Here is a 20,531-nt window from a genome sequence, read left to right on the forward strand (position 1 = left end):
AAACTGGCAGAGACCTCTGGGTTCCTCTGGCCCAATCCCTGCTCCAGCAGGGCCACCCAGAACAGGGTGCCCAGGATTCCTTACAGCCGTGGGGCCGTGTGGGAGTCATGCCCACAAAGCTATGGCTTTGCGATGCCTGGAGGAAAGCTGGTCATGCTGTCTTCCTGAGGGCCTGACTGCATCCTCCGCAGCCACCTGCAATGGCTGTGAGGGAGGGTTTGCAGTGCTGCGCACCTGGGGGCTTGGGAGAGAAGAGCCAAGATCTTCTGCAGGGATTCCCCCACCCTCTGTTTCTTTCTGCTGTGCAGCAGGCTATTTTTAGGCTGCTTGCCTGCCTCAGAAATTACTTCACTTTTTGTGTTGGACCACTTCCATAGCATTCATTGTGATTCTGAATTCCAGTGTTTGGGATAATGTTAGAGCAAAGAGTTGTGGGGTGACGAGTTTGACTCAATGATAGAGCCAGAAATCTGCACTGAGGCAGCGTGCCAGTGGCCTCTGAGCTGGTGATCCACAGGAGATTGGCCTTGTGAACCAGGGTTTGGATCATGCTCTGTATTTGCCAACGAAGAATCTTCTTAATCCTGCATTTAATGGTCCCTTTGCTGGGAAATGGCAAAAGAAAGCGACCCAGGAACAGCTTGAGCCGGGTACCCGAAACAGATCTACCTCTGCAAGACACCCATTTGCTTTAAGTACAAAATGAAAAGCCCAGAATGTGTATACTAGTGTAGTGCCATTGCTAACGGACTGGATATTGCTCTTTCTTTCTACAGGTGTTAGATACATGTGACTTAAATCATGTATTTATTTGATAGTAAACGGTCCTGAGATACAGCAGACTGTTATGTGGGAAACAAGGCTTGTTTTAACGTTGCCGCATATGATGCATCTAGCAATTTGCTGCTCTGAGATGCAGAAGCCAATACAGTTAGATCTATTATAGTTTAATTTCCTACAGCTGGTGGATAAAGCAGAAGAATGTAAAGCACTGGATTTGGGCAGAGCATTATACAGTTCAGTAGAAAGGCCTTCTGACACAGTAGCATCCCTGAGGCTGTGCTGGATCTGGAGGGCAGCTGAGACTCGCTGGCATTTAGTAGCATTTCTTTTTAAGGGAAAAATGAAGATGTTTCTTGTACTGGTATTCTCTGCAGTTCACCAATGCATGTGGCGAATATAGTTGTGGGAACTCAGGAGTGTTCAGGAGCTGTATGGTTAGTGGGCAGCAAAGTGTGTGCCTACTGCTAAAGTTTAACATATATGGAAAAGTTGGATTCCAGTGTTTGAGATGGAAAAAATAATATGGATATATCAAACTCACGTTGCTGTGAGTTTTTCACATTTTTTTCTGGATCTTAATTAATAACCACTCATAATGAATCGATGCCTCTTTTTTGGATTATGGGTTCTAATCCATAATCATTCTGAAAATACTTATGTATCAGTGGCCTTCGGAGTGCAAGTAGCTACTTAGAGCATGGGCAAACAGTTTCTAACACCCTGCTTAGCGTGACTTCATGAGCTGTTACGTCCTCTCTGAAAAATGACCATCTTAATTGTCTGGAGAGCAGCGATTTCTTGTGTGGTCTTTTTGTTTATCTAAATTTGTGTACTTGTTTAGTAAAAGTGATTGCCTGTGTGACTGCTGTACTTTGGGCCATCACTAGAGGGCTTCAGATTGAGACAGTGATTTGCCTACTCCATGACAATGGGAGCCAAAAGTTTCCTGAAATCTGGTACAGTAATGCAATGCTGACCCCTCTGAGTTATTGCTTACTGGTGTTGAGTAGTGTTTTTATCTTCTATTCAGATAAACTAGTTTCATCCTTTTTTTTTTCTCTTTTCTTTTCCTTTTAGCCTTGTTCATTAACCATCTTTACAGCGTGAATGATCAAACAGGGCCTCAGCAGCCCTTCCATGTGTGTGGCGAATAGGGCTGTGATTAGGTAGCAGCAGAGGAGCAGTTTTGCAGTGTCCAGCACCTCCCAGAAAGGAAGAGGACATGTTGGAGAGGTTGTCAGTGTGGTACATGCTTACTCTGTGTTCCATGCTTACTCTGAAGGCTGGTGCTGCAGAAATGCATTGTGTGGCGGTGGTGAAAGCTGGGTTGCGACTGTTGCCTTGCTATACATGCTGCAGCTAGGTACAGCTTCTGGGGAAATGTGTTCGATGGTGAACCAAAGGGATGAGGGAATAAAGGCTGTATTGTATGAAAGAAAACTTGAGCTGGATGTCTTGCTTTGAAGATGTTTGCCAGTAAGTTGGAGAGTTGCCCTCAGCCCAGCCTACTTTCAGTGAAGAAGTTTTATAGGGTCATGAAAAGAGGCAATGTCCTTTTTTCCACAGTGCCTTGTTTTTGCTGAAGCAGCTCACATGCACTGTCGTCATTTCTTGTGCTTTGGATTGGAGACTCAGTGTTCACCCAAAGAGAGTTCCGACTTTCTTCGATCTCTCTCCATGGTGTGTGAACTCTGGAGCACATAATGGGTGCAATTCAAAGCCAAGTGTGAGCTCTTTGCTGCTGATCACTTTGGCAGAAACTTCTAGATGCTTGGAGACTGCAGATGGAGCTGATTTGCGGAGAAAGATTTTCAAAACAAGGAGGATAAAAAAAGCACCCACAACCTTCAAAATTCTCCTTTTTTGTATTGTTTTGCTGACTTCATAATAACCTGCCTGTTCTTCCTTTTCCTGTTCTGCACCCCTGCCCCTCACTCCAGCAATTCACGCCAGCCGGAGTGCAACTAAAGGCTTTTCCAAGCAGAATGCCATTTGTTGGTAAACCGGCAAAGACGAGCTTAACTAGTTCAACCAGTGCTTTGTATGAGGCTTTCTATTTTGATCGGGCTTTGGGATTTCTACACGCTTCTCTTAGAGCGACAGCACCACAGGAGAGGAGTCCCTGGCCGTGACAGGCTTTGTTTGGATGCCTGTAGTCTGGCAGAAGCTGACCTCCACAACACATGGTCTTTCACTTAGCTGCCTCTCTCCTGCTATTGCAAAGATCTGATTGCTGTGTGTGGGATTTCTCCTTCCGCGATGCTTAGTAATGTTTCCAAACCGACTAGTGGCTGCGTTCCTTGGTGGCGGAGCTGGAGCTGGCACGTTTGCTGCGATCGGTCCCTTTGTGCGTGGCTTCATTGTCAGACAGCTCCTCTCTGAGCAAATCCAATGCCTTAAAGCACATCCTTCTGCACATCCTCCTGAATTTCGAGGCTCTGCACACAATCCAGGTTTCCTCGTTCAGATGTAAATGGCCCCCTCCCCACCCCCCAACATTTTCGCTGAGCTTAATTGCTCTTTGTTCCATCTCAAATCAGTGTGATTAAAGAGATTTTTCAGACTGTCACTTCATCGTGTTACGGGACTAGCATAGTAAAAAGTTGTAATATCTGTTAGGGTGAGTACCCCAAGCATAGTATTACAGTCTCTTTCCTGCTTATGAATCATCTTCCCAAGAGACCCTGTGATGATAGCATTTCTTTTGTTTTAAAGGAAAAGTCCCTGAGAAGGAGGCCATTTATTCAGACGAGAGAGGCCGTCTGTTTTTGTTTCTTTTTAAACATGCAACTTTCATATTTGTGGTGTGTCTGTTCCAGACGCTAACCTTGAGCACTGCTCCCGTGCAGATGTCAGCGGATTGGAGATGTGGCCACTGGGGGCTGAGGAGATGCAGCCTTCCAGTACATAAAGGGAGATTCTAGACAGGAGGGAGATTGACTTTTTAGGCAGCCTGATGATGATGAGACAAGGGGGAATGGTTAAATCTAAAAGAAGGGAGATTTTTATTAGGTATTAGGAGGAAATTCTCTACTCAGAGGGCGGTGAGGCTCTGGCACAGCTGCCTAGAGAAGCTGTGGTGCCCCATCCCTGGAGGCACTCAAGGACAGGTTGGATGGGGCCCTGGGCAGCCTGAGCTGGTGGGAGGCAGCCCTGCTCATGGCAGGGTGGGCTTTGAGGTCCCTTCCAACCCAAGCCATTCTATAATAGGTCAGATTGTTTCTAAAGAGGTCAGATTGTTCTGGTAGAGAAAGATTTCAGTGAAACACGTTGCAGCCAAGTTGCTGAGTGTCACTTTTTAACAGTGGAGATGAGGAGGAGGAATGAGCTGGTGACTACATCTGAAGGCTGTAGGTGCTGGGAACGAGGGCGTGAAGCTTCCTACTTGGGAAGTGGCTTAGCAGAGATGTGCGTGTGTTCCTCTGCTGTGAGGACCAGCAGGCAGCCATGCCGTAAGCCATCATGACATGGTGCTTGCCAGTCAAGAGGATGCTCTTTATTTCTGGGCATGCTGTATAGGAGCATGCTGCACAAGGCATAGCTGCCTGGGGATGGGGAGAAGAAACCAAAGCTCCAGCAGACCTGCTGCACACACATCCTCTTTCTGCCTACCTTTCATTTTGAATTCTTGGAGCACTCGGGAAATGGAATAATTAACCAACCAACCCACCCATCTACACAACACCCAGCCTGCAGTGCTCTCCCCCCACCACAGGGACAGCCCCTCTTGGTGTGCCAGTGGATGTGCACTTATACCCTGTGCAGTTTTTGTTTCTGTGTGGAGTGCCCCAGACTCAGTTTCTTTTAGAGGCATTGGGATTGACTTAGAGCCAGCCTGGGGAGGGGAATTTGAGGCAGGGGCTGTTGGCAGCCCTGGTTTTACAGGAGGGAACAGCAGGGTGATGCAGGGGCTGATGACAAGAGCTGGGAGGGGGATCTCCAGTCCTCTAACTCTGCTGTAAGCAGGGGCTGTCAGGGACTCAGCTCAAAAGAGAGAGCCTTGTGCTAGGATCAGGGATGTTTGTTTTTAAATGGGAGAGAAAGATACTGTAGCAGCTCTGATTTTTGAGATGAGGTGAAATACTGTTTAATAATCGCAAGCTTGTTTGCAGCCCAGCAGCAGAAACAAACCTGTACTGTAATATTAGGACCCGTCTATGTTTGCTCCAATCCTATTTTCTTGGCTGTTAATCATGTTCTCTTTTTCACCTGCCCAGCTAAGGGTAAATGCAGCTGAGGAGCTGAGGTATGATATTTTATGCCAGCATTTATTGCTTTTATTTATCCCAATGGAGGTGGAGGGAGCGTCCTTCTCAGGCAGGCAATAATTACGTGGTTATCAGCAGCTTCCTTGCTTGAGAAGGGGAGGAGGGGAGATCAGGAGCTGCGACACCCTGTCTGATAGATGGACACAAGCATCTTGTGGCTCTGTTCATTGTTAATTCACTCCTGCAGCACCGCTCAGCTGTGAGGTTTCCAAGCGTGCTTGGCAGCACTGACAACAAAAACATCTGGTCCAAGAATATAGTTCCCTTCTGCTGGCAGCTGCATGAAAATGATTTTGTACATAGTGGCGTGGTGCCAAATGCACTTACTGGTACACTAAAGTGCACAGCCTTTATAGCGCTTTGGCAGCACAGGGTGATTTTAAATACCGTGCGTAAGTCAGCATGAATCTACCAAAGAAAATCAAAACCTCAGCAATTGGTTTTTTTATAAAGAACTCACTTATCAAGTGTGCACAGACGTGGATCTACCTCTGTACCTGCCTAGCAGCTGCTCCTGTCCAGTTACAAAGGAAAAGCCTTTTGGTGACAGCCCTGGTTGTCATCTGTCCTCTGGCACGGTTTGGCATGAGCATGAAGGGAAATGTGCCCCTCGCAGATGTCCCTGAATTCCTCTGTTGGTGGTTGCTTTATTTGTTGCTGATAGAGATAGTCTGTCTCCTCTCTTGTTTTAGAAAAAATGCAGTGCATGCCGAAGAAAATGTTAGCTGTGAATTGAGTAGTTTGTGTGTCTGCTGGTAAATTATAATTTGAGTGATTGGACCTAATAATTATAGAGTCATCATCATCATCTTGTCAGTCAGATGTAAATTACTCCATAATGGATTTCCTTTTTGAAAAGCTGTATTTCCGAGTGCGAATATATTTTAGAGTTAAAATTTAACACCCTTATTCCCTTCTGTCTTTAAAACCTTTATGGTTATAAGTCTCCTCCTTGTGTGACCAAGTTAAAAACAGATCTTCGCTTCAGCGAAGCTGCTCTCGGACTGTATTTTTCTCATTATTTCTTTTCTGTCCTGCTATTCACTCCCACAGACTATTGCAGCCACTCAGCGTGGCGCACTTATTTACCCCCAAAGTTGCTTCTGCTCATAGGCTTCAGGGATGCTGCTGAAGAGCATGGAAGAGCAGAAGGCTTTGCATCTGCTTAGGCATCTATTGTGGGTTTACCCTTTACATCAAGAGCCCTTTGCTCCCTAGGACGAAATGGGGAGTTCTATGCAGGTTTCTTTCAGGCAGGAGCAGTGTATGTGTGTGTTTGCTTAGGGCTGGCTGTCTTATGGCTACAGACCTGCTCCTCTGTGCTGAAATTTCTGGGGGGCCTGTTCTTATTTAGGGAGAGAATGAAGGAAGGGAAAGTGGAAATAGGGGTGAAGAGAGGAGGAGAAAATTCCTGCTGCTGGCTTGCCAGGTGGTCTTTGCTTGTGGTATTGATTTTTTTTTCTTCCCTGTATCCAGCAAGGGTATTTTCTGGGGTAATTTTTAAGGGGAAAATGGAATTTACAGAATCACAGGATGGCTGAGTCTGGCAGGGCCATCTGGGTTTCTCTGGCTCAATCCCTGTTCCAGTAGGGCCACTCACAGCAGGGTGCCCAGGCCCATGTCCAGGATCCTTTTGGAGATCCTCCAGGGAGGAGACCCCACAGCCTCTAGGCAGCCTGTGCCCGTACTTCGTCACTGGCAGAGCACAGAAGTGCTCCTGGTGATCAGAGGGAGCTCCTGTGTGACAGTTTGTGCCCACGGCATCTTATCGTGGCACTGTGCACCACTGAAAGGAGCCTGGCTGCATCATCTATGCACCCATCCTTTGGGTATTTGTGGTGATCTCCCTGAACTTCCTCTTCACCAGGCTGAAGAGCCCTGGATCTCTCAGCCTCTCCTCATAGCAGTGGTACTCCAGGCTCATCATTGTGGTGGCCCTCTTGGACTCTCTCCAGTATGCCCGTCTCCCCCTTGTACTGGAGGGCCCAGAACAGGATGCAGTGTTCCAACTGTGGCCTTACCAATGCTGAGAGGAATTTGACAAGGCTTAAAAGGAAAATAATAAATAAAAGAGTGACTTGGTGAATTTGAGGCCCACTCATCTGATCTCCGTAATTTTTTTGTTCTAACTATGGTCGTGCTTTCAGCCCAGATATAAATTGCTGGTCATTTCATCCCCTCCGTGCCTTTCCCTCCCTGCGCCAACCTGGCCTTGCCAGAGCGGTATTTTGCCAGCGTCACCTTGGGCAGGTTTCCCAGCTTCCATTCTCTTCCTGGTACACAATGCCTGTTCAGCCTGCTTCACATGCTCTGCCTCTTCCTCTTGTGAGAAGAAGGGGCACTTGGCCACTCCACCCACTGCTGTCACTCGTCATGGCTGGCCCTGTCCGCACGTAGAGCAGAGGAGGAGGCCACGGGTTACCTGCGCAGGCTGAATGGTGACTAATGCTGGTCCAGGGGAACTGAGGTATTCAACCTTCAGGCAAAGATTACCTGAAATTAAGACTTGTAAAGGCTTGCGAATTCTCACTGTGTCATTCAAGCAGGTTTGTAAGACACATGTACAGATTGGACGATTCATTTTATTTCTGTGTAATTTACATATTTTGGCTGGCTCACAAAAGAAACCTTATGTTAAATGTCAGATCATGATCTCACACACCAGTCCTTGCTTACAAGAAGTTTTTTGGAGGCTGTGTGTAGCCCAAATTTTGAAGTTTTCCTTTTGTGGATGTAAAACAGAGCATAGGTTAAGGGTGACGTGTACAACAGTCTTTAAACTTGGGTATGATGCGTTCCTAAGCCAATGTATCACCTTTGATGTTGAGGGAGATGTGATGGAAGTCTATTCAGTAGGGTTTTGCAGGTGTACCTAAGACAGACTTCTTTAAGGAAGAAGTATCCTATATATTTCTTTGTAGTATGGGCTCAGTGTTTCATGTTATACAAGTAGATTTGTGGGCTATAAAGAAGATGCAGTAATTCTTTGTTTAGGGCTGTCCTCAGTACTCATTTTCTGATAAATTGCAGGGCTCTTTAGTGTAGCTCTCAGAGTTTTAAATATTTGGAAGGAAAAGTTGCAATACTTGCAACATTTTAATGCGGAGGGTTTATTTAATTAAAGCATAGAAGACTTGGGGAATGCAGACAGCTGAAAGATCAGCAGTGTGTTATGAAGTTCTTCCACCTACCAGTTGATATGGTTTCAAAAGCCAGTCAGTAATAAACCTTGCAGTGTTCCATTCCCTGTTTGCTGTCATTTCAGCAAATGGTTGATATTAGTAATGACCAAAGCCTGGATTCATTTTGTCTTATTTTAGGCACTTAGTTACTGTGTTGAAGCTTGCTGCACTGGGTACACACAACATAGTGTTGGGTAAATGGTGCCTGTAAGGGGTCAGGTCTGTCCACCTGAGATAGGATGCATCCTACAGAGGAGTGGATGTCACCAGCAGGACTGTGTCTCCTGGAGATCAAAGGTGCGTGCTTCATGACCGCTGGCAGTTGCAGTGGTGTTGGTTTGTGCTCTCCCATCTGTTTAAATTTTATTTTTAACATATAATTGATTTTGGAGTACCATCTCTAGTCTGCTCCCTCTGCTTCACAAATCTGTGTTTGCTTCTGGACTAAACAGTTACGTACTGAGCAGTGCATAGCCCTTCATTGCTCTCAGGCATGTGATAGAGCTTCTGAATTTCTCTTGTCAGCTAATTCTCTAGCCCAATCTCTTTTAAATAAAATATCTATGTGAAACAGCCCCAAGGAAATGCTGAAGTAGGATTACTTTTCCTTGCTCTCCTTTGTTCTGCTCCTGTTTGGGTGTGCATGGTGACAGCTTTTGGTTTCATGGTTGCAAAATTCAGGTGTTTTTTTTTTTTTTAATGAAAGAGGGGTTGCAAAAATCTCTTTTCTCTGTACATCTCTGTAGGACTTACTGGTTGCGTGGGTATGAGACTCTGTACTAAACAAATCTGTTCAGTAAGGAAATCGCTGTGTTCATTAAAATATAGATTATTGTGACGTACTTGCTAAAAGTGCATTTGTGTTAGGCCAAATTTGTTGTTTACCTTCCCATCTTAAATTTCTGTTAATATAACATCTTTGTAGTGTTTTGTACATTAGAAAAACACTTTCAGTTGTTTCAGCCTTTTGTTTTCTTTCCCAGATGCTTGTGCTCTGCTCACTCTTCTCAAAGTTAATACCTAGTTTCCCACTAGAACCTTAATTTATCGTTGAGTCTCTTCATATGTATGAAACCTGTGGGGCTCAGGAGCCTTTCCCAGGTCCAACCTGTGTCCCAGCAGTGTCTGGACTGCACATCCAGGGAAGGACCTATGGGTTGTTGCCCTTTTGGACGGAGACCTGCTGTCTGAATCTGGGTGGGGTGGGGGTGTAGCAGCCAAGTGGTGCGAAGATGCCTCTCATGGCTCCGTTATCACCCCAGAGATGCTGCTTTCCTTGTCATCAAATGTATACTGAGGTGGGAAGCAGAAAAGCCACACAACTTTTTTGCTTTGCGTGTGAAACTGTTTTCTCTCTGGCATCTATGTTTCTTCTCTTTCCCTGAGCCCCAGGCCTTTGCATAGAGCAGAATGTTTTAACCTCTTTCCTTTGCAGATGGACTTATTTTTGATACCTGCTAGCAAGGATTTAAATCTGAGACTGCATGTGGAATTGTATGGCAACAGAGCTTTTTTAGAGTGAATTATACTGGGAGAAGTAGATACTAACCCTTCCCTTTTTGGCGGGAGTTCTAGTGATGTAAGTACAAGGATAGCTTGTTGCATAACTTGTAAATAATTCAGGCTTGATGAGGATGGACAATTCTAGATTGATAGATGAGAATGCAGTCTGAGCAGGAAACGCTTTTAGAGAACCATGACCAAAGATCAAGGGACCAGCCTTGGAAATATTTGCAGGATTTTGCCCTTAGGAGGCTTCTCTCTCTGGGTTGCCTTCTGAAAAGCCTTTGGTGCCTTGGAGTTCTGCTGGGGGAGGTCAGCAGCAGTGCCTTCCCTCTGCCTTTAGCACAGCTCATTCAGTGCCCGGCAAAGTCACCAGGGGCACATCAGGCAAGAAAGGAAATATTGTTGTCGTTGTGATTGGCAGAGGAGGTGGCTCGGGGGAAACAACAGACAAGTATTATCTTCACGTGGCTCTTGGCTCCTTCCCCTGTGCACGTGATTCCCTCTTGTGCTCCTGCACAATGCTGCTACACAGGCTCCTTCAGGGAGCGCTGGGACCCTACTGAAAAGCTACCCATCCCTCGTGCTGCTTTGTCCGGTTAACTTTATTGTTACTTTAAAGCTGCATCCTCAGCGATGGCACTGTTGCAAACAATTTGGTTCATTTTCTCACTTGTTTCAGATGATGCCTTTTTAGTATGCAGTAGAGAGGGTGTTGTGCCAAGGGGAGATGAAGCGCTCTCTGTTTGGTGTGGGTTGTGTGAAGTGTGTTTTTAACCTGCTTGACAAAATCTAATGACCGTAGGTAACCAAACGTAGTCTTAAGGACAGCCCTTTTCTCCCAACCATTTCTCACAAAACAAAGATTGTTTTGACCCTTGGGAAAGCAACCCAGCTGTCTCTAGCTACTGCACTTTTCAAGCAAGGTGCTGCCAGTCTGCTACATCTGGCAGCTCAGAGGCTTATGTTGCAGCTCACAGCATCAGGATAGGCTCTGGGAGGCTTCTAACCAGCAAACACTACAAAGGGCATTCTCTGCATGGGCTGCCCATGTAGATAAGGGGCAAAGTGGCAGCAGTGGTGGGAGGGTGCTCCCTATCCCCTGTTGCTTGCTGGATGTCCAGTGCTCCTGGGGTATCACTGAGCATGTGGTGTGACAAGCCCTTAGTCTTAAACACAAGCAGCTTGCTGGCTTTTGGAGAAGTGCATGTTTAGGAAAGACTGGAAGGACAATACAGAGAAAGAAAAGGCACTGATTCCAAACTGGAAACAGCCTGTGGGTGAGGGGTCTGTGAAAGAAGGGCCTTGCACATGTGGTAGGACAGACACAGGGAGTGCTGAGGGTGAAAAAGTAATAGAGGAGGGAGATAGAAGGCAAACAAACGTGCATGAGGTCTTTACCTTGAGGGTAACAAAGCTCAAAAGCTCTGTAAAATGCTCTAGGAGAGAGAGAGGTGTAGTAACAAAGTTGGAGGCTCTTGTATATTAAGATTTAGGAGGCACTGCATATGGACTTGTAAATGTTTACTGCATGTCTTGATTAAAGTCTTTTCTATTCAACAGCTTAGGCTTTCCCTCCCAAGAAGCCTGTGCTTTTCTTTTTTTGTTTGTTTAAAAAAAAAAAGAACTATTTTGTATATTATTCCCAATTCTGACATAATTTTGGGGTTGGAAAGGATTATGTTTCTCCACATAGCATTCTCAGTACTGCAAGCTCTTCTGCTTTCCAGTTTGTATGAACTTCCTACCTTGGCAGACTCTGGCAGGGACTTGCCCAGCATTTGGAATCTCATTTTTATTGTGGTTAGATTCCTCCCAAAATTGCGATCTCCTTCCCGTCTTGAAGGCAGTACCACAGCTCCTGGTTTGAATACTGCTCTGCGTGCAATACTGCTCCAGCTCCTCATGCCAAAACTTCCCTCTTGTATGTGAAACTTTATTAACGACTGTGTATATTATGGATTCCAATACCAGAAAAGGTCACCTATTGTGCTAGGCACTATTCAGACTCTCCTGGTTCTGGATAGATCCTTCTTCAAATGGATGCAAGCCAGACTAGGGGTGTGGGGAGAAAGGAGGAGAGAGGATGTGACACACAAGCAGAATGGTGGTTTGCAAAAGTTGGTGTTGTGATTTATCCAAGAAGGTTTTTGTTTGCATTTGGAATCTTTCATGACTTTTTTTCAGATGGGGGAGAGCAGAAGTTATAATAGAAAGGGAGGTGAAAGGAAAATAAGCTGGATTATGGTCCTCTCCTGTTGCCTTTTTTTTTATTTTTTTATTTTTTTATTTATTTTATTTCTCATATGGTGGTGAGTTGGTGGAAGAAAGGGTGAGCTGTCATCTCTGGTGCCTGTTGAAGGCAAAACAATTTCTACTGTCTTGGGGCCCGTGGTTTAGTTCTCCCTTTCTTCTCTCACAGAGAAGCTGTGCTGATGCTGCTTTGCGCCTCCCCGCATGCATCTGAATTCTCTGATAGTTGAAAGAGAACCAAAGCCTACAGGCTGCTGCTGGAGCTTGTGGTTCATAGCCAGCTGAGCTCATTCTGAAGTCCTTGGTACAGTGCAACCAGCAGCCATTCTCCAGGCAATGCAGCCCCTGGATATGGGCTGGCAGAGCTTTGTGGTGGCATGGGAAAAAGCAGACAAAAGTAGACTTGGAGACTTCCTTTTCCCCCTTGCCTGAATATTTAGGTTTCCACTGCTGGGTAGTGTTATTAATTAAAACACTTTCTTATAGCTTATGACATTTGTAATGGGAAATTTTTTATTGTCTCACTTCTTAAATCAAAAAGGAAAGTTGCCGAAGGGATGAATCTGCAAACTGACGTAGGACAGTATGTAAACTACTTGGAAGCTTAAACTTGATTTTACTTTTGTCACAAAGCATTGTTTTCCTGTAACCTTGCTTGGCCATGTTTCCTCATTCATGTTGCCCATTATCCTTCACTAGGGTAAATAAAATTTTCTGTAATCCTCCTGTGTTTCTCCTCCCCAACCTGTGGCATCCCTTGAGATACAAGTAAAGCCTGGCAATCACCACAAGCTGCTTTTTTGAGGCAACCACAGAGGCAACTCTTCCATCAAAGGGAGAGTGAGTGTAAGACCACCATGGACATGCCCTGGGGTTGCTGTACCTTTAGACTGTTGTCTTCCTCCCAGCTCCTGACATACTCTCCATATATTATAGAACATAGAAAGCAGTGCTGCTGCCCATTGTCCCTAGGTCTGTTTCTCAAAGACAGACTCTCCTGGCTCAGACTGCTGGTGGCCTCACAGAAGCTGCGGAGCAGTGGCAGGTCGGGACTGCCTTCTTCAGTATCCTGAGGTGCCTGGACAAAATGTTTGATTATCTGAGACACTGGAACAGGTTGCCCAGCGAGGCTGTGGATGCCCCCTCCCTGGAAGCACTCAGGACCAGGCTGGATGGGGCTTTGAGCAACTTGGTCTAGAGAGAGGTGTCCCTGCCTATAGTAGGGAGGTTGGAACTGGATGATCTTGAGGGTCCGTTTCAACCCAAGCTATTCTATGATTCTGTGTTTCTTTCTAGAGTTTCTGTTCCAGTCTGTTCCCTTCCCACCATGGTGTCCAGTAAAGTGCTTATGAGTTCCTCATCCTCTCAAGATTAGTATAAACAAACAGAATTTTCTTGCAGTAATGAGTGGTTGCGATAAAGAATGATGGAAGAGCAAGCAGGATCCTCAGAGAACAGCATCCTGGTGCTGCAGCAGTGACTGGGAGCCAGTAGGTGGCACAGCGAGGGGTGGCTGGCCTGCTGCTAATTGTCATGTGGTAATTCAGGTGTTTAGGAATAAGCCTCACACTCTGTGGTAGATTTCTGTGCATGTGGTTTGTAATCTCCCAGGAGAAGGCTGTTTGATAAAAGCAGCCTCACGTTGAGAAATTCCTCGGTGTTGTGCTTGTGTGGCCATTGAATTTTGGGAAGGAAACAAGTGGAAAAGGAGAGGAAATCCACTCCAAGCCTGATTTAACCACGTGACTCCTGCAAAAGTATAGCTTACTGCAAAAATTGCTGGTAATCAGACATGCTGTCACAAACAGACAGTGAATGTAGAAGTATAAAACACTCGCACCAGCCCCAGCACAGGCCCAGACAAAGAATATTTCAATGAGAGTTTGTATCTGCACATAATGGCTTGAAGTGGTAATTGATGCCAGCTGCATAAAATCACTAGGAAGGGCTCACCAGCTGCCTCTCGCCTCCAGTGGAAAAAAAGACACAGTTTTGTACCCCTTCGTGAAAGTGCAGTCTCTCCTCAGTCGGATTTAATTTTTCCCTTTGTGATCCTGGGCAGTACCAGCAAGGACAGCTTTGAAGGCCAGAGACGAGGGAGCTTCCTTCCCCCACGTCGGCCCACGTGTCCGAGTCCCAGGATGGCCCCACGGGTGCTTTCCTTGTGGGGTGGCTGCAAGCTGCTCGCCTTGCCTCGCACGTGGCTGCGAGCGGAGCTGTGCGGAAGTGCTCTTATCCGGTGACATTTTTGGGTGGGACTCATCTCACCCGAGCAAAGACATCTGCAAAGTCAGTGTCTGGATCTTTGCTGATGACCTCATCCTCCTTTTGTAGTTAGGGGGAGAAGTAAACACCCGTAGGGTTTATATTGTTTGGCCTTTTCAGATGTCCACGTTGGAATGAAGTCAATTCTACCCTGGAAAAAACAAAGGTCCTGAATCTGGAACGCAGCAATTCGGCTCTTTTACTATTTTATTCTTTATACCAATTCCTGTCCTATAGCAGTACTGCAGCAGGGTGGTTGGACTCGATGATCTCCGGAGGTTCCTTCCAGCCCCTACAATTCTGTGATTCTCCACACTGATTATGCCTCACGGTCACTCCTGTCTGTTGCCTCAAAGTCTTCAGGACTTGGTGCTAGGCAGCTATTGATCCACGCTGAGTAAGCGGAGTCCTCCAAAGACTGGCAAGGGTTACTGAATCTATTTATTTCTGTAAAGTGGCAATCAGACTGGACTGAACCTGTAGGTGAGACACTTTTGCTGTGGACAAATGCTCAGTGACAGCTCAAGTAGCAGTTTAGCACCATTTCTGATCTTAGCTAAGGGGCGCCGCAGGCTGTGGTGTAGGTGCCTTGACATGGCCACAAGGGAAAAAGGATAGAGCAGTGATAGCCTGCAATCTGCTGGATCTCTATGTGCTCTTGGGGTTGGGTGTTTTTTAGTGGTGTTTTTTTTTTATTTGTTTGTTTGCTCTTTGTTTTTTTTCAGAAATGGATCCTGTCTAGGCATCGTCATTTTGGCTGCTGTTGTTATAGTAGATAAGCACGAACAACTTTTAGGACATCCTGCCCATTGTATTGTAGAAGCCATTGTGTTTATGTGCTGGTGGTAGGAAATAATTTTCTTATAAAAGGTGAATACAAAATAGCAGATTATCCAATTATACCTAGTAATCACCAAGCATAGTAGTCCCAAACTATTACGTTTAGCAGAGCTCCCAATGCAGCTTTTTTTTTTGCCTAAATTCAAAGCTCAGAATTGTACTTTCTAGCAGTGATCATATATATTTCTTCTACTTTTTTTTTTTTTTTTTTTTGCATATGGACTAAATAAAAAAAATCACACAACAGCAATGACAGCAGAAACAGCTGAGGAAGCCCCAAGTTAGCTTTTGGCTCAACAAGCCATGCTGATAATAATGCTTTTTCCCAGGGCTGCTGTTTGCTGGGAACTTTGATTTACTAGATAATATTACTGTTCAGCGTTCCAGAAATGCGCAGTATTTTACTTTAAAGAGGCATCATGAGAAGATTTAAGAATAGTTTCTCCCTGGTGCATTTTGGGAACTCTCTCCTAGTAATCTATGAGTAAGCACTGCATCCCAGTGCTGGTGTATTTCAAACAATTGTTTCCTTTACAGCACACGGTGGTTTCCTTCACTAAAGCCATGCGTACCGACGCATATAAATAGTTAACATGTAGTTAGTATTAACATCTGCATATGTCGTGGATAGGATGTTTGATTGCTGGTGTGCTGCAAATTGCAAGGAAGTTTAAAGCTTAAAATGTAATCAGCTTTGACGTACAGGATAATCAAAACACTCGCTGTCATCTCAGCCAGCCTGCCACCCTAGGGAGCAGGGGTAGCAGCTTCTTCCTGAAGTCAGCATAAGGCAGAAAAGTGGCCCCTGGGTATGTAAAGCTAGAAGGTTGTGGAGCAAATACACACCCCGACTAAATGGGGAAATCAGCTCTCTTTTTAGTAATTAGTTGCCTTGAGTTGGGCTAAGTGAGGACTCCCACTGTCTAGGTGTGCTTAAAGAAAGGCCAGGGAGTGTGTTGGTGGTGGAAGAGTAAGATGGTGGCTGCTCCTTCTCCCCGTCTTCTGTCTTCACGCTCATACATCACTGCCATTGCATTGTCCCAGAACCACGCGTGGATCCTTCCACGTAATGCACCCTGCTATTATTTAAGTTGCATATTGTTGGTGCTCTTAAGAAGTGGTTGTGTAGCGTTGCCCCTTTCAAACAGCTGTGCGGTTTGTTCTAAGGCTGATCTCATGTATGGTGAGGACAGCCTCCTCTCACCTGAGCTGCTCTCTGCTTGGCACAGCTCTGACCAAGGGCGAGCAGGGGGAAGTCCTTCCTCTGCCTTTGTATTGCAGCATCCTGTTTACGGGTCGGGCTCCCAGCCCTCTTTTCCTGATGCACTTGCTTTTCCTCTGTGGAGCCGGATGGAGGAGGAGAAAACCTGTGTGTGAGGCGAATGCCTTGATCATGCAGGGAGGGGAATTCCTGCTACACTGAGCCAGTCTGGTGGCATTTAAATAGAATAGGTTGAAATCTTCACAGTCAAACAAACAAACAAACAAACAAAAAAAGAGAAATAATACTTCTTGTAAATTGACAATTTTTCTGTGTTTTTTTTTTTTAGTTCTCTGGGTTACATAGAATAGAAGTCTGTTACATGCATATTTGTTTAAGGTACTATAGTCATCGGGTTTTGGATGAAGACCAGTGCATCTTAGGAGGAAGTTTTTCAGTCAGAGGGTGGTGACGCACTGGAACAGGTTGCCCAAGGAGGTTGTGGATGCCCCATCCCTGGAGGCATTCAAGGCCAGGCTGGATGTGGCTCTGGGCAGCCTGGTCTGCTGGTTGGTGACCCTGCACACAGCAGGGGGGTTGAAATTGGATGATCATTGTGGTCCTTTTCAACCCAGGCCATTCTGTGATTCTGTGATACTTTGCTTACTTTTTGTTCTACTGTAAACTTAGAGAATTATGGGTCTATTTGAGACAATCTCAATGAATAGGATTTTGTTAGCATGAACCTGGGATTTGTTTATTAAGTATGATGATGATATAAATTTAACTTTATAAAAGAAAGAAGAGGATAATTTATGCCCATGGTGTATTAAACATACATTTTTTTATTTTGTTTTTCCGAAGGACGAAGAAGAAGAAATCAAACTGGAGATTAATATGCTAAAGAAATATTCTCATCACAGAAATATTGCAACTTATTATGGTGCTTTCATTAAGAAAAGTCCTCCAGGACATGATGACCAACTGTGGGTAAGCAGATGTTTCTCAGGCATGTTCATAAGCCTTTCCCTTTTGCAAATCATTTGAGGATGATAGAAATATCATTATGGAAAGGCTGCCTAATAGAATTTGGTGCTTGCTTGAACAGATAGAGAATTGAATAACATAAGCTAATGTGATGGCTGAGCTAAGATTTGTTACTAGCAGTGTATTTGCTCTTTAAGTAATTTTTTCCCCCATTTCAAAGATGGATAGTAATGTGGTTCATGGGAACAAGGCAGATGAGCTGAGCAATAGGAATGCGTGGCTGTGAAAGTAAAGCTGCAGTTGAGAATTCTACCCATTTCTCATCGCATCTCATCTATTCCCTCTAGAGGACTAAAGTTTGGGTTTGAAATGGCGGCGTACAGACACGAGTACACGCTCTTGTCTTCCATAAATAAGTGGGAAATATAGATTAAGATGTGTTGCAATGGTGTGGTCAGCTTGATTCCTTCAGCACTGCATGTGCTCTTACTTCTGTTACTGCTAATGCATTTTGCACAGCTGAGCATATCCAGATTCCCAGTATTAAATTACAGTGATTAAATCAGTCCTTGAAAATGTGGTAACTAATGTGAGACATATTCCATGTTTGTCTGACACACATTGGAGACATTTGTTTTGGATCCACTTTCAAGACAGAGAGGTAAAATAAATTATATTCTGTGTGCTTCATGAGGGTTTCCCAAATCGGTGCTGCAGCGTGATTATTTTACTTTGCTAGACAGCTGGAAACTGTGTTTAATGTTTAATGTTGATTGCATGCTGATATTTCTTTTGCAGCTTGTTATGGAGTTTTGTGGAGCAGGCTCTATCACAGACCTTGTGAAGAACACGAAAGGGAATACTCTGAAAGAAGACTGGATAGCATACATCTCCAGAGAGATTCTCAGGGTAAGGAAAATAGTTCACTGCACTCAGAAACACGGGAGCAATCTTGCGGATGTAACTTAGCTTGTAGTTCTGCAGGAAACTGTTCCTATCAGTTCTGTTAGCCAAGTCATTGTCTGAAGAGCATGTAGGAGTAAATGGATGTCTGCTGTGCATCATTTAACTTCAATCTCCTACATTGGCAGTGAGGACAAGACCACAAATGCTCACAACTGTGTGAGTTGTGCTGTACTGTAAGAGCAGTGCTGCATGAGAAGGCAGCTTAAGAACCAGAGTCCTTATCTACTGTAGAAGCTGAGAAACAGTGCCCATGTGCCTGTAAGATGCTTTTTTTAGAAGCTTTTTTTTTAGAAGACAGGTTGCAACAGTGTCATAACACTAGATGGTGCAGAATGGGCTTTTCCAAATATGCTTACAGCCCTCATTCTCTGCTTTTAATCGAGCCTGTGGAGGAAGGGAGCTGTTAGCTCAGGCCAGCCATTGGGAATTCTGTGCTGCAGTGTGCTTACATATTGCTTATTGCTGCAGTCATTCTAGGGCGAGCAGATACATCGCATGCGGTTGTGCGCTGTAGAGTGCTAGCATAAGGCACTGCAAAAGTTCCTCAGAAGGAGGGATGCCACTTATCAGTTCTTCTAAAACTGAAGCTTTAGCTAATTATGTCTCATATTTAATTTCCAGTTGGTACGGTTGAAGTGCTTTTTGAATTGGCATGTTTGCTATGCTAAGTAAATCTGGTATGATTTTCCTCATGCTTCTTTGTAATACAAATTGCCTCCTACCCATTCCATTTCACAGTGAGTCTGTTCAATTGCCCCATCAAAACTGAAGTTCCAAGGGCTTTATGTTAAAGGAAATCACCAGTAGCTCTTGCATAAATCAGTGCTGCTGATGTCTGCGTTGCACATTGGCTCTGTCTTGGTGATTTTTTTAAATGATGGAAGCATGTGATTGTGGTCTCTTGCTCAAACTCCATCTGCGAGGAGAGAGTTTGGCTGTTGAAGTTTGGGCTGACACATTTTGAATTGTTTACTAGAAGAAATAAAAGTTACCGTCATGAATACCTACTGATGGTTGTATTTCCAGTCAAGTGGATAGCATGCTTTAGTATGAGGAAAGCTAACTGCTGTAATACAGAATACCAATCTTATGCTTGACTTGAGCACAACTGTGCAAACCTGGAGGTATTGCATACCATGTTGCCTTCACCGTAAATTCTTCTTAAGGTGGTAGGATCATGCTCGCTGAGAAAGTGAAAGAAGGTTTTACTTCAGAAAAGCGTTACAGCTGTTTTCTCATTCTTGTGAGACATTCGTAAAAGGAGCCTTAATTGTTTACGAGCAGGAACTGGAATATCTGGAAAAAAGGAATGCAAAATTCACATTGCAAACAGGCATTGCAAACCTGATTTGACATTGAGTTTGTCAGTGATGAAAGAGAGAGCTTGTGTAACAAAAAGTTAAACGAGTTAAAGTGCCAAAAATTTGTGCAGGTTGAGATGTAGGTGAGAGCCTCCTGAATGCATCCCTGTGTGATTGCAGGGACCTCAGAGAACTTACATGGGGACTGCAGGAGGGTCAAGCTGTTGCCCCTTGGTCACATCCTAACCCCTCAAAAGCCTGAATGTATTTTTCCAGTAAGATCAGATTGTACTCCAGAGAGAACATATGATTCATATGATTATCTCCCTGACTGAGGCAGTATAGTGTAAGGCTTTGAAAAGTATCCTGTGTGAAGCCGTGGAAAAGCCTTCATTCTTGCAAAAAATAAGGCCTCGATTAGTGTTAAGAGTCAGTGAGTGGATACCAAGGACATTAACCATTCAGTTTGTTTCCTTGTGGTATATGCAAGGAGGAGTTGTGGATTATATATTTTTTTTGTCCTGCTCATTAAGTGTTTTTAAAAAAGAAAATAGCCCAATGGTTATGTAGGCAAACTGATAAATGATCATTTAATGAAGAACATGTGTTAGAAAATATTTCTCTGCAGCAAGCACTACTCTCTTAACCTTTTGCAGCTGTAAAGGTTCTATTGCTTTATTTTTCATAAAACATTAGAAGTCTGTGAGGGCAGTGCAAACAGGCAAGATGATCCCACTGGAGACTGCAGTTTTCCAAGCAGAATGCCGAGGAGAAACCAAAATACGGGCAGTTGCTAAGAGGGTTGCCTATTGTTCTACCAATTACATTAGGGAGTAGAATGCAACATATGTCTTCCCCGACCCTCCCTCCACATGGCTAACGCTTTGGGGCATGCATCCAGGTGCTGTCTCAACAAAAAGTACCGTATGCCAGGAGGTTTTGTTTCCTTTGGAAAGTACAATGCTCGTTGTTCTTTTTTTTT

General features: G+C 44.6%; 1 protein-coding gene across 1 annotated transcript in view; it reads left to right on the forward strand.

Moving 5' to 3' along the window:
* Window positions 1–20,531, forward strand: part of MAP4K4 (mitogen-activated protein kinase kinase kinase kinase 4) — a gene marked incomplete at its 5' end in the record, with an annotated part of 151,266 nt that overhangs the window by 74,384 nt on the left and 56,351 nt on the right. Inside the window, 2 exons of the mRNA XM_019623156.2 lie at window positions 17,160–17,285; window positions 18,081–18,191. Of these exons, the coding sequence (XP_019478701.2) occupies window positions 17,160–17,285; window positions 18,081–18,191 (237 nt within the window). The remainder of the gene's footprint in view (window positions 1–17,159; window positions 17,286–18,080; window positions 18,192–20,531) is intronic.

This window comes from Meleagris gallopavo, chromosome 1, assembly GCF_000146605.3.
Source record: "Meleagris gallopavo isolate NT-WF06-2002-E0010 breed Aviagen turkey brand Nicholas breeding stock chromosome 1, Turkey_5.1, whole genome shotgun sequence".
NCBI classification, from domain to species: domain Eukaryota; kingdom Metazoa; phylum Chordata; class Aves; order Galliformes; family Phasianidae; genus Meleagris; species Meleagris gallopavo.